This window comes from Aquarana catesbeiana, linkage group LG03 (genome assembly GCF_042186555.1).
Source record: "Aquarana catesbeiana isolate 2022-GZ linkage group LG03, ASM4218655v1, whole genome shotgun sequence".
In the NCBI taxonomy this organism is placed as follows: Eukaryota; Metazoa; Chordata; class Amphibia; order Anura; family Ranidae; genus Aquarana; species Aquarana catesbeiana.
In genome coordinates, this window is record NC_133326.1 from 558803456 (window position 1) to 558817975 (window position 14520).

The 14520-nt window shown below is 43.4% G+C and overlaps 1 protein-coding gene and 1 long non-coding RNA gene across 6 annotated transcripts in view; one reads left to right on the top strand and one right to left on the bottom strand.

Moving 5' to 3' along the window:
* Positions 1-14520, top strand: part of ITPR2 (inositol 1,4,5-trisphosphate receptor type 2) — a 518259-nt gene that overhangs the window by 346695 nt on the left and 157044 nt on the right. For 2 of the 4 annotated variants that reach the window (XM_073621752.1, XM_073621755.1), the window contains one exon: positions 10852-10966. In XM_073621752.1, the coding sequence (XP_073477853.1) occupies positions 10852-10966 (115 nt within the window). The remainder of the gene's footprint in view (positions 1-10851; positions 10967-14520) is intronic. The other 2 variants (XM_073621753.1, XM_073621756.1) reach the window with 1 other exon arrangement.
* Positions 1-14520, bottom strand: part of LOC141132836 (uncharacterized) — a 98303-nt gene that overhangs the window by 39309 nt on the left and 44474 nt on the right. The gene's annotated exons all lie outside the window — the stretch shown is intronic.

The window sequence follows — 14520 nt, forward strand, 5'->3', positions numbered from 1 at the left end:
GGTATGGATTTTTGGGGGGGGCACCACACCGTTTTTTTTTTTTTTAAACTCAAGATGCACAATAAGGAGGCACTTGAAAAAAGATGGGCTGCATGGTTGAGTCACCAGAAGAAAGCCATTACTATGCAAATGCCACAAAGTATCCCGCTTACAATAACCAAACAGCACAGAAACGAGCCTCAAACCTTCTGGCACAAAGTCATTTGGAGTGATGAGACCAAAATTTAGCTTTTTGGCCACAGCCATAAATGCTACATTGGGAGAGGAGTCAGCAAGGCCTATGATGAAAGGTACAGAGGTGGGCAAAATTGTTGGCAAGATGAATGCAGTATGTTATCAAAAAATACTGGAGGAGCATTTGCATTCATCAGCCAGGAAGCTGCGCATGGGACGTACTTGGACATTCCAACATGACAATGATCCAAAACACAAGGTCAAGTCGACCTGTCATTGGCTACAGCAGAATAAAGTGATGCCGTGTACACACGACCGGACTTTTCGACCAAACTGGTCCGACGGAACGAATCCGTCTGAAAATTCGATCGTGTGTGGGCTTCATCGGACCTTTTTCGGACTTTAGAAATAGAACATGTTTCAAATCTTTTTCAACGGACTCGAGTCCGATCGAAAAATCAGTTCGTCTGTATGCTAGTCCCACGGACATAAAAGGACGCAAGGGCAGCTACTGGCTATGAACTTCCTTATTCTAGTCCGGTTGTACGTCATCACGTTTGAAACGTTCGGACTTTGGTGTGATCATGTGTAGGCAAGTCCGTTTCGTTGGAACTCCGTCGGAACTCCGTTGAAAAGTCCTTCAGGGTTCATTCCTGACGAAAAGTCCGGTCGTGTGTACACGGCATGAAGGTTCTGGAGTGACCATCTCAGTCTCCTGACCTCAATATCATTGAGCCACTCTGGGGAGATCTCAAACGTGCAGTTCATGCAAGGCAGTCAAAGAATTTACAGGGACTGGAGGCTTTTTGCCAAGAGGAATGGGCAGCTTTACCACCTGAGAAGATAAAGAGCCTCAGCCACAAATACCACAAAAGACTTCAATCTGTCACTGATGTTAAAGGGGGCAATACACGGTATTAAGAACTGGGATATGTAAACTTTTGATCAGGGTCATTTTGGTAGTTTCTGTTGCCATTATGATTTAAAAAGATTGATCATGAATGGCTTCAGTCACTAACCATGAGTGAAAGAAAAGTGTTTGTGTTATCATTCATATTCTCTGAAAAATGGCCAAGAAATCATAAATTCTGCCAGGGTATGTAAACTTATGAGCACAACTGTATAATGTATATAATATATAACTATCTACAGTACATAATATCATCAAAAGATTTTTAGAACCTAGAGAAATCTTTGTGTGCAAGGGACAAGGCCAAAAAGCAATATTGGATGCCCATGATCTTCTGGCCCGCAGGCGGCAGTGCATTAAAAACAGTCGCGATTCTGTGATGGACATCACTGCATGTGCTCAGGAATACTTATCTGTAAACACAGTTGTCTGTGCCATCCAAAAATCCAAGTTAAAGCTCTATCATGTGAAGAAGCCAAATCTGAACATAATCCAGAAACACAACCATCTTCCCTGGGAAAGAACTAATTTAAAATGGTCTGTTTCAAGGTGGAAAACTGTTCTGTGGTCAGACTAATTAAAATTTGACACTGTTTTTGGCAACCATGGGTGCCGTGTCCGCCGGACTAAAGAGAAGATCTTCTGGCTTGTTATTAGCACTCAGTTCAAAAGACTGCATGGTATGGAGGTGTATTAGTGTGCATGGAATGGGCAGTTTGCACATCTGGAAATGCACCATCAATGATGAAATATATATGAAGGATTTAGAGCAGCATATGCTCCCATCCATGTGATGTCTCTTTCATGGAAGGCTTTGTATATTTCAGCAGGACAATGCTAAACCGCATACTGCATCTATGACAACAGCATGGCTTTGTGGTAGAAGAGTCCGGGTACATGCAGTCCAGACCTTTCACCAATTGAAAATATTTGGCACATCTTGAAACGGAAAAATGTGACAAAGCAGACCCAGGACTGTTGAGCAGTTATAATCCTATATCAGGCAAGAATGAGAAAGCATTGCTCTCCCAAAAACTCCAGCAACTGGTCTACTCCCAGATGTTTAGAGTGTTGTTAAAGTGGTTGTAAACCCTTACATACAGTATATCCAGTGAAGTGAACAGCCTCAGGTGATACACAGAGATGAAACAAATCCGACGTAGGTTTTACTTGTTTATCTGCAGCCCTCTCTTCCCTACACCCTTCAAAAGGGCAGATTGTGTTAAAATCTTTCTTTATCTGTCAGGGAGCACAGAGGCTGTAGTAACAGTGTGTGAGAGTTGATTGGAGGAAAGTCACCCCCCCCCCTCCACACAGCAGAAGAACTGTGTTCTGAATAGAAAAGCTCTGTTCTGAGCTGTCCTCCCTCCCAACACAAATTTATCTCAAGTGTCGGGAAAACTTCTCAGAAGTGACGCATGCTGATAACAGAGGAACAAAGCACCAGCGAGAAACAACACTTAGAGCTTTGGAGAGAGATAAGTATGCCAACTTACAAAGAAATTAAGGGTCTATAATTTTTATCATAGTTGTATTTTAAATGATAGCGACAGAATATCAACCAAAAATCCAGAAAAAGCACAAAAAACAAAAGCTATAAATTAAGTTGCAGTTCAGTGAGTAAAATGAGTATTTGTTCCCCAAGCAAAACACGACTTAGTACTTCTTGGAGAAACCCTTGTTGGCAAGCACAGAGGTAAGACATTTTTTGTAGTTGGTGAGCAGGTTTGCACACATCTCAGGAGGGATTTTGGTTCACTCTTCTGTACAGATCTTCTCTAAATCCTTAAGGCTTCTTGGCTGTCTCTTGGCAACTCGAAGTTTCAGCTCCATCCATACATTTTTCATAGGATTAAGGTCTGGAGATTGGCTAGGCCACTCCATGATTTTAATGTGTTTTTTCTTGAGCCACTCCTTTGTTGCCTTGGCAGTATGTTTTGGGTCATTGTCATGCTGCCCATCTTCAGTGTTCTGGCTGAGGGAAGAAGGTTCTCATCCAATGGATGGGGCCATGTATTGTATAATCTTGGATGGGAACGTTCTTCCCTCAGGCAGAACACTGAAGATGGGTCATGGATGGATCTTTCAGCATGACAATGACCCAAAACATACTGCCAAGGCAACAAAGGAGTGGCTCAAGAAGCACATTAAAGTCATGGAGTGGCCTAGCCAGTCTCCAGACCTTAAGCCGATGAAAAATTTATGGAGGGAGCTGAAACTTCGAGTTGCCAAGTGACAGCCAAGAAACCTTAAAGTGATACTAAAGGTTCATTTATTTTTTTTTAAAAATAACAAACATATCATACTTACCTCCACTGTGCAGCTCGTTTTGCACAGAGAGGCCCTGAACCTGCTCTTCTGGGGTCCCTCTGCAGCTCTCTCGGCTCCTCCCCGCATCAGATAACCCCCTGGGAGAAGCGCTGTCCCGGGGGGTTACCTTGCGGGCGCACTCCCAAGTCCAGCATTCAGGGTCCATGCAGGACTCTGCCCCGCCCACTACGTCATTGGATTTGATTGACAGCAGCGGGAGCCAATGGCTGTGCTGTTATCAATCTATCCAATCAACAGCCGAGAACCCCCTAGCAGAGAGACGGCGTGTCCCCGTTGGACAAGTTCAAGGGTTTAGGTAAGTAAAACGGGGGGGCTGGGGGCCAGTCACTGACAGGTGTTTTTTCACCTTAATGCATATGATGCATTAAGGTGAAAAAACACGAACCTTTACAACCCCTTTAAGGATTTGGAGAAGATCTGTAAATAAGAGTGGACCAAAATTCCTCCTGAGATGTGCGCAAACCTGGTCACTCACTACAAGAAACGTCTTACCTCTGTGCTGTGCTCCACCAAGTACTAAGTCATGTCTTGCTTGGGGATCAAATACTTTTTTTTACTCACTGAACTTCAACTCAATTTATAGCATTTGTATCATAGTTTTTTTCTGGATTTTTGGTTGATATTTTGTCTCTGTCATTTAAAATACACCTATGATAAAAATTATAGACTCTTCATTTCTTTGTAAGTGGGCAAGCTTACAAAATCTGCAGGTTATCAAATAATTATTTTCCCCACTGTATGTGCCTTGCTCAGATTCCATGACTGGGGTTTACCTCCATTTTAAAAGAAGAGGGGATGCTACACTGTGGTAAACATGGCCCTGTCCCAACTTTTTTGAGGCACGCTGCTGCCGTCAATTTCAAAATGACCTTATTTTTTTTGTTAAAATTGTAATTTTTCTAATTTTAAGCATTTGATATGTTTTCTATTTTCTGTTGTGAATAAAGTATGGGTTTATGAGATTTGCAAATCATTGCATTCTGTTTTTATGTGGATTTTACATAGGAGACCCACTTTTTGTAGAATTGAGGTTGTGCCTAGCAGTGTTTACATGATTTTAGACACGTTTTGATGCATTTCCGGCAGAAAAAAACTGCAGCATGCTTTACTTTTTTGGAAAACACTAGAACTGAATGCACTGGTGGGTATACATGGCCATTGCTGTGCATGTGTTCCGCATGTGTTTAAAAAATACACAGGAAAGCATCTGGTGTGAACCAGCCCTCAGTGCTACTAATTTCCTGCAGCCAATTCCAGTCTACATGCACAATATGCATAAGTGGGGTTCCTGATGGTGACAACAATGGACCATGTCTGTTTAATGGGTGCTGTAACAGCCACTTTTAGTCTCCATTGGAGGCCTGTGTGACATGGTGACAGTACAGAAGCACAATTGGTAGATAGGGACAAAACATTGTCACCCTAAAGCAGGAAATGCATGAACAAGGACTGTCATTGAAGGGTCACTGGGTACTAATTGATTTGATTTTTTTTAAGTTAAACTAAAGTTCTAAAAACAGAAGTTTTTTTTTACCTTTAAAGCATTCTCCCGCCCAAGCCCCCCTAAATACTTATCTGAGCCTGATCTTGATCCAGCAATGTGCACGAGAGTGAGGCGCTCTCTCTCTCCTCATTGGCTCAGACACAGCAGCAGGAGCCATTGGCTCTCCCTGTTGTCAATCACAGCCAGTGAGGAGGGAGGGGGGGCGGGACTGGGCCTCACTCTGTGTGTCGCACTCGACATGGGGGAGGAGCACTGACGGTAGACCCGAGAAGAGGAGGATCGGGGCTGCTCTGCGGTTTTGCGCACAGCAGGAAAGTATAACATGTTTATGTTTAAAAAATATAAAGATCATATAGCTATCAGGAGCTTTGTGGACATTTCATGTTATTGAAGACTGCAAGATCTTGTCCAGTAGACTTCCTATCAACTAAGATTAGCTAGATACTAATGTTGTACAATGTAAAATGCAGATACTCTATAATTAATCAAATCTAAAATGTATCTATCTATCTATCTATCTATCTATCTATCTATCTATCTATCTATCTATCTATCTATCTATCTATCTAGCAGTATATACACTTATATACATTATATAAAGTCCTGAATATAACAGAAAAGAGTAATTTTGTCCCTTTAGCGATATATTACTTGGTATCTGTCTCTGTATACAGAGTTTACAGTCCAGACACTGCGGCAGATTCAGGGTGTCTTTTTGGTCGGGGAGACTGAATTTTTTTTCCCCCGTCGTGTTTACAATGCCTGACTCCTACACTTAAAGTCGTGTGCTGTCTCCATGGTAACTGTGTGTCCTACATGGCGTTCGCCGCCGAGTCAGCCCACACAGGTCAGAAGAGACGCACGCCCTGCAACTGATTTCATTTATTATCCTTTAAAGGCCAGACCTTGGGAAGAGGCAGACAAATCTGGCTCATTCTTCCCGTCTGCGCTGTCTCCCTTGGCTTCGCTCTGAAGACGTCTGGTGGCTGCGCTGCAACGTGTAGCGATGGGGAAGGGGGGCAGTCAGATATTCCGGGCACAGTCTAGTGCATTATTAAATAGTTAATTGTCTGGGATTGTGTCTGATGGTGTGATCACAGTTCCGAGACTTATAGAAAATGTTTGAAAAGTTTTCATAACTTTGATTTTGAATGGAAACAGCTTGTAAGTTACAAGGGTGCTGCGATCAGATGTGAACATTTTACATTTGGATAGAATTGAGGGATGTGTCCTGATACTGAGTGTTACTAAATTTCTTTCTGCTGTTTATGCTGTGCGGTTGCCTGTCCCCCTCTAGGGCTCATTCACACCACATCAGAAAGATGGATGACAGCACACCAGCATATCCAAATGACTCCTTTGTTAAATCTTAAAACATGGTACACAGTAGAGCTCTCCTACACTATCATACTGTATGAAGTTACACTCACATAGGCACAGCCAGAGAGGGAGCAGCAACTCAGAATTTATTATTTGTAAAAGAAAGATATGAGGGGCTTTCAAGTCAAACCAGGACTTTTGAGTTTATATAATAAAAACAAATTTCAAGGAGTGGAAACTGCTTTTATTTTTCAACATACTCCCTGCTACATTTATACACTTATCCCAGCGTTTAACCACTTGCCGACCCTGCTTTAGCCAAATGATGGCTCCAGCGATGCCTGCCAGTTCTTGGAGGGCGTCATATGACGTCCTCCTATGATCATACCTACCGGACACATCTGATCACAGATCGAGGTAAAGAGCCATTCTGCGTCTGTTTACCACGTGATCAGCTGTGTCCTATCAAAGCTGATCACGATGTAAACAGAGGGGGGTGTTCTGCCAAAATCTCCAACCACGTCTCTTCCGGTGACTCTCCAGCAGCTGTAATTGCAGATTTTGACAAGTTACCCATTTTCACAGATCACCGGCAGCGTCTACAGTACTGTACAGGACAAGTTGGCTGTATTGAAAGAACGCCGGGTAAGGAGGAAAAAGGTTGTTTCCACCTTGGAGGCGGCCATGTTGTTGGTTAGTAGTGGGCTGACTAACAATGTCCGCTCATTATAGCGTGTACCGTAGTGTAAACGCTGCCGGTGTTCTGTGAAAACGGGTAAGTCTTGTCGAAATCTCCAATTAATGCTGCTGGAGAGTTACTGAGAGTCACCAGAAGTGACATGGTTGGAGAATTTGGCGAGTTGGAGTTTTTGTCAGAACACCAGTTATCGGCACTCATTTCCTCATGCTGACAGCATGAGGACAGGAGAAGAGAGCAAATAACTGGCTTGTGTAAAAGGGACATGTACACTTATAATCAGATCACTGATCTGATCACAGATCACTGCAGTCCCAACAGTGCCCACCAGTGATGCCGATCAGTGCCCACCAGTGCTGCCAATCAGTGCCCATAAGTGCCACCTATCAGTGCCCATCAGTGGCGCCTATCGATGCCCATCAGTTCAGTCTATCAGTGCTCACCAGTTCCATATCAGTGCTCATCAGTTCAGTCTATCAGTTCTCTTCAGTGCCACCTATCAGTGCAGCCTCATCAGTGCCCACCAGTGCAGCCTCATCAGCACACATCAGTGAAGGAGAAAAATTACCTGTTTGCAGAATTTTATAACAAACTATGAAAACATTTCAGTTTTTATTATTTCAAAATTTTCAGTCTTTTTTGGTTTATTTAGAAAAAAAAAACCAGTGGTGATTAAATACACCAAAGGAAAGCTCTTTGTCATTCAAAGTGTGTCAGCATTGAAAGCTGAAAATTGGACTGGGCAGGAAGGGGGTAATAGTGCCCAGTAGGCAAGTGGTTAACTAATGCCTGGAAAGCTTTGGCATAGAAAGATTTGTCAGTACGCCTGAGCCATCCTAGAACAATCACGAATGATTGTGTTTACAGACCCCAAGATTTGTCTCTTGTGCAATTTCATGAGAGAATATGTGTCGATTATCCAGGATCAGGCATTCTACACGCTGAATGTTCACAGGAATGACTGCTGTGGGCTGGGAGCCACCACAGCCGGGATCGTCACTGACAAATGTACGGTCACCTTTGAAATGTTTACACCATTCAAATGTCTTGCTGCAGCTGAATGTCTCATCACCGGATTATGCTTAAAGTCTTCTGTGTATATCCACGGGTTTTACGCCTTAGTTCACAAGAAACTTCATCACCAAACGCTGTTCCATGCACGCACTTTCTCTGCCATCTTGATTAACAGTCTCTGGCCCGCGACATGTGCGCCACCTATCAGTAATAGGACATTCTTACCACTTACTACTGCGTGTAGCACTGCAACATTAGCATCTCTTTTTATACCTGTAAAATTAAAAGTCCTGGTTTGACTTGAGCGCTCCTCGTATTATACAAGTAATGAAAACAAATCCAAAATTTTAAAAAACTCAATTTAAAGCATGCAAGCATTAAAAAAAAAGGAATAAAAATAATCAAAACTTCAGATTAACAGGTCTGATTTGAGCTGTATCATTTTCATATGTACAGTTAAATGCTACTTCAATGAATGGATATGATGCCAAGAAAAAAGTGCTTGTTCATCCAGCAGTTCATGAAATGATGCAGAAGAATGTCTTTTCTGAGTGCATTAGTGTCTAGATTACTGTCACAATATAATACAAATCTAGGCACAGCCATTTTATATTTTATCTGATGTGTCTAGGTGCAGCAAAGAGCTCCCAACACTACACACATATCTTTGGGAGATTTTTTGGTGAATCTTTCAGTAACTTTATTCTGTATAAATACCAGACCTGTCTCAATATATAACAACTGTATCATTTTTCAGCAGAGTCCCACCTTTTATTTTAAAAAAACCGTCCTTAATCTCTAGTGCAATGACTTTACCCAGGCTGAGATGATGCTATCAGTCTGCTGCAGGCAGGGGGGAGTATTTCCTGAGTCTCCTTCCGGTGATCAGAGTGTAGCATTGTAAATTTGTAGCAGGTTACAAGGTAAGAGGCTGCAGAAGGGGTTGATCTGTGCCAGACTTTTGTGAACACAGCCAAGAACTACACAGGCACCAGGACTTACATGATTGTGTCGTTGTGTAGATAGTGACCCTGGTTGATGCCTTAGCAAAGATGGAGCCATCTTTCTGCAGGGGAAAGTAGATGAAGGCATTGTTAGGGGGAGTACTGTTATCTCTGACAGAGGTAATGCCTAGAAGTGGTACACTGACACATCATTGAGCCTGTATGTTCTTAAAGTGGTAGGAAACCGTGACTCTGAAAAAAAAAAAAGAAAAATCCCCTGCAAGGCAATGGCATAATATGCTAGTAGCATGCATCGCATACTAGCACATTATGAATTACTTACCTTAGAACAAAGCCCTCCAGCGGTGGCTTTCATCTTCCCCCAGTCTTCCTTCCAGGTTAGCCGTTTCTGGCTGTATGAGTGGCCAGGGCCATGATGACGTCATTCCGTGCATTCGCGTGGAAGCCCTCGGCTACTGCACAGAGCTCTGAATATACAGCATTGCATGACGGACCTTCAGAGTGCATGCGCCTGTGACATCACCAGCTGTATCCAGTGTGAATATTTACTACCACTTTAAAGTGGAACTTTAGTCAGAAAATTAAGTCCTGCTAGATCACTTCAGGCTGGCCTCTTTTGCAGGTATAGCTATGTATACTGTTTAAAATCCAGTAATACACTGTCTCACCCTGCTCTGCACATGCTCAGTTGCTCTCTATTTTTAGGCACTGTGCTGAAAACGTAGTGGCTGATCTGCCGAATGCCTAAAGATTTACTGCTGCTCAGGGCCTCTGGGCTTCAGCAAACTTGCAGACTCCAGCAAGAAGAAACAGGAACAATGCTGGAGGAAATTTACGCTAATTTTGGTAGCATAATTATTAATGTGGAATATACACTATGATCCTTGCTAAAGAACATTATTTTTTTATCAAGTTGCTATGGGTAGAGTTCCTCTTTAACATGAGAAAATATGTCTGTTGAGAGGTCCACTTTATTAATAATATGCAGCAATAACTGTGTCTTGAAAAAGAGATCTACATGCTGTCTACTGTACACAAATGTTCTATTTTTGTACTGTTATATTGTTGTTATCATTACTGTTTGTTCTTGCTTTGTCTTAGGCCCCTGTCACATGGACGGACCGATCAGGTCCACCTGTCAGTTTTTTCAGGCGGACCCGATCGGATCATCCATAGCTTTCTATGGAGCGGCAAATGTCAACAGACATGTATCCATTGACAGCCGCCAACATCCAATCCTGCCCGCTAAAAGCAGACGGATAGGGGGTGTGACACGATCGGATAACAGTCGAATGGAAATGGACAGGCAGTCTGTTTCCATCCGACAGCCCATAAAGGACAGCGGACCAGACCTGGATCTGTCATCTGCCTGCTCAGCAGGTACCAGCTGAGAGATCCCCTGCTGAGTAGGTGGACCCGCTGGCTGACTCCGACAGTGTGAAAGGGGCCTGAAGGCTTCATTTACACTTGCAGTGCTCTCTGAGAAGTGATCCGTGTTCAGATCACTTTTCAGAGAGCATTTGACAGGCGGTTAGGAGGTGTTGTATTTCCTTCTCGCCGCTTGTTTTAACCACCTAAATGCTGAAATACCGTGCAATTGCAGCCTGGCCACATTCACTTGAATAGGTCATGATAGGCGGCCAACAGTGCCTGTCTAATGCGATGGAGGTGTATAATCCCTGCTCTGGCTGCCAAGCAAGGCATTGCGGCCGTGGCATACATACACCCCCGGCTGCTGCCTTTCCAGCAGGTGAGGCTCAACCACAGGGTTTTACTCCCCTCCACCCAACCTCTAGTGTAAATGAGCCCTAACTCCACTTTTTTTCTTACCTGTAAAAAAATCCAGAAGTTTTCCTTGGGGGTCAACTTCAATAGTTGTGGAATTGTGAATTGATGTTTCAGATGCTTACATAGAATTCTTACCTTCATTCTACAGGGTGTCACGCTGCGCAAAATACTTCTGAATCGTTACTTCAAGGGTGACTACGGCTCCTCTCTGACCGGGCCACTGACGGCAGGATACGTGAAATCCGGAGCAGCAGTCGGTAACTGTAATTTCCTTGTTGCTTCTGTTAGGGCTTAGGGGACTCATTCGGTTTGATTTTTAGTAAATTAATTTCTGAAGTTTCAAAGGTGTATCACAGTAATTCCTCGGACAATGATGGAGAAAGCAGTCAAAATATTAATGCCATAATAATGGCAATAATTATAATATTAATAAATATTGTTTGTAAATTATATAATTCCCATTAGTAAGTTTAGGCCATAATGTAGGGCTGGGCTGCTCCATTGGATCATTTACTGTTACATTTTATCATACTTGTTACCTACTACATAGTTACAGTGAGGGAAAAAAGTATTTGACCCCCTGCTGATTTTGTACGTTTGCCCACTGATAAAGAAATGATCAGTCTATAATTTTAATGGTAGGTTTATTTTAACAGTGAGAGACAGAATAACAACAAAAATATCCAAAAAAACGCATTTAAAAAAAATTATAAATTGATTTGCATTTTAATGAGTGAAATAAGTATATGATCCCCTATCAGCAAGATTTCTAGCTCCCAGGTGTCTTCTATACACGTACCGAGCTGAGATTAGGAGCGCTCTCTTAAAGGGAGGGCTCCTAATCTCAGCTTGTTACCTGTATAAAAGACACCTGTCCACAGAAGCAATCAATCGGATTCCAATCTCTTCACCATTGCCAAGACCAAAGAGCTGTCTAAGAATGTCAGGGCCAAGATTGGAAACCTACGCAAGGCTGGAATTGGCTACAAGACCATCGCCAAGCAGCTCGGTGGGAGGCTGATAACAGTTGGTGTGATTATTCACAAATGGAAGAAACACAAAATAACTGTTAACCTCCCTCGGCCTGGGGCTCCATGCAAGATCTCACTTTGTGGAGTTTCAATGATCATGAGAACGGTGAGGAATCAGCCCTGAACTACACGGGAGAAATGATGCTGCCTTGCAATGATCTCAAGGCAGCATCTCAAGGTAATACACTACGCCGTGAAGGACTGAAATCCTGCAGCGCCCGCAAGGTCCACCTGCTCAAGAAAGCACATGTACAGGCCTATCTGAAGTTTGCTAATGAACATCTAAATGATTCAGAGGCGAACAGGGAGAAAATGTTGTGGTCACATGAGACCAAAATCGAGCTCTTTGGCATCAACTCAAATCATCCCCACCGTCAAACATGGAGCTGGAAACATTATTCTTTGGGGGTGTCACAGGACAACTTCACTGCATCAAAGGTACGATGGACAGGACCATGTACCATTAAATCTTGGGTGAGAACCTCCTTCCCTCAGCCAGGGCATTGAAGATGGGTATTCCATGACAATGACCCAAAACACACGGCCAAGGTAACAAAGGAGTGGCTCAAGAAGAAGCACATTATGGTCCTGGAGTGCCCTAGGTAGTCTCCAGACCTTAATCCCATCGAAAATATGTGGAGGGAGCTGGAGGTTCGAGTTACCCAACATCAGCCTCGAAACCTTAATGACTTGGAGAGGATCTGCAGAGGAGTGGGACAAAATCCCTCCTGAGATGTGTGCAAACCTGGTGGCCAACTACAAGAAATGTCTGACCTCTGTGATTGCCAACAAGGATTTTGCCACCAAGTCTTAAGTCATGTTTTGCGAAGGGGTCAAATACTTACTTCACTCATTAAAATGCAAATCGATTTATAACTTTTTTGAAATGCGTTTTTCTGGATTTTTTGTTGTTGTTATTCTGTCTCTCACTGTTAAAATAAACCGACCATTAAAATTTTAGACTGATCATTTGTTTGTCAGTGGGCAAACATATAAAATCAGCAGGGGATCAAATACTGTATTTATCGGCGTATAACACGTGCCGGCGTATAACACGCACCCCATATTTAGGAGGAAATTTGAAGGAAAAAAACCTTTTAAGGAAAAAAACTTACATTTAAATGCCCTTCAATGCAGCCTTATCAGTGTCCATCTGCAGCCTTGTAGTGTCATTTGCAGCCTTGTAGTGTCATTTGCAGCCTTGTCAGTGTCATCTGCAGCCTTGTAGTGTCATTTGCAGCCTTGTCAGTGTCCTCTGCAGCCTTGTAGTGTCATTTGCAGCCTTGTCAGTGTCATTTGCAGCCTTGTCAGTGTCATCTGCAGCCTTGTAGTGTCATTTGCAGCCTTGTAGTGTCATTTGCAGCCTTGTAGTGTCATTTGCAGCCTTGTAGTGTCATTTGCAGCCTTGTCAGTGTCCTCTGCAGCCTTGTAGTGTCATTTGCAGCCTTGTCAGTGTCATTTGCAGCCTTGTCAGTGTCATTTGCAGCCTTGTCAGTGTCATCTGCATCCTTGTAGTGTAATTTGCAGCCTTTCAGAGTCATTTGCAGCCTTGTAGTGTCATTTGCAGCCTTGCCCAGTGACACTGCAGACTTGTCAGTTTTTAAATATGGCGCCGCCGAGAGACACAGAGCCGGTCCTTTCGGCGGCTCTCGGCTGCTTTCGGCTCCTCTCGTAGTCCTGTGGGTGGAGCCGAGCGCCGCCAATATACATACGTAGCCAAGTGTACTCGGCTAGGTTCGGCTAGCTCCGCTCACAGTCACGCCCAGTCCCTGTGTTATGTCCATCATAGGGCGGGACTGGGCGTGACTGTGAGCGGAGCTAGCCAAACCTAGGCGAGTACAATCGGCTATGTATGTATGCCAGAGGCGCTCGCTCCTCCGCTCACAGTCAGCGGGGGATCGGCGTATAACACGCACCCGCGATTTTCCCCTGATTTTAAGGGCAAAAAAGTGCGTGTTATACGCCAATAAATACAGTAATTTTTTCCCTCACTGTATATAGTAGGTAAGATTGAATAAAGACCATCCATCCGGTACTGATGGAGAATGTCTGTTTGGAGCTTTTTTTTTCACTCACTAGAACAGTAGTGTAGGTCCTGAATCATCCAGTGTTCACAGACCACAGACTGCCGCTCTGAGCCTGAAGATCGACTCCGAAACTGAATTCTCACTTTTGAGGTTGATATACTGCAGGGTTTATGCTGCTCTCCAGAATACCAACAGGAATATTTCGGTCCTACCTTGTACCACATTTCACTCACCTTTTATTCTTTTGAAGTTGAAGTTTAATTTGCTCCTATTTTTCCTTTCAAAGTTCATTCTTTTCCTTCTAATCAACAAGCTAATAAAATGTTCAAATAAAACATTTCCATTTTCATTTTATACCTTTATAGACCCAGTGACGTCATCACCAGGTCTTTGTGCTTCTATAGCCAATGCAGGCCCATCATGGCTGGTGGGAAAGACCAGCAGTCAGGCCTTCAACCCTGATGGAAGCAGTGGGTTGGCTCTTGGGAGGAGTTATGCAAAGATCAGATACCTTAATGGGTGGATGTCAGTCTGGAGGAGTGGGCATTCCTAGGCAGGCTGTATTTGCTTGCATATTACCCTAGGTAAAACCCACTTATAATACTGAGCAACCATGATTAATAGAACTCAAATCCAATGAATGAAATGGGTCGGCCAGGCAGGGCCGTCTTTAATGCAGGGCAAAAGGGGGAGCTGTCCCGGGCCCATTTATTGTTGTGTGGCCCAAAGCAGCTGCCCCTTGAGCCTGCACTGCTCGAA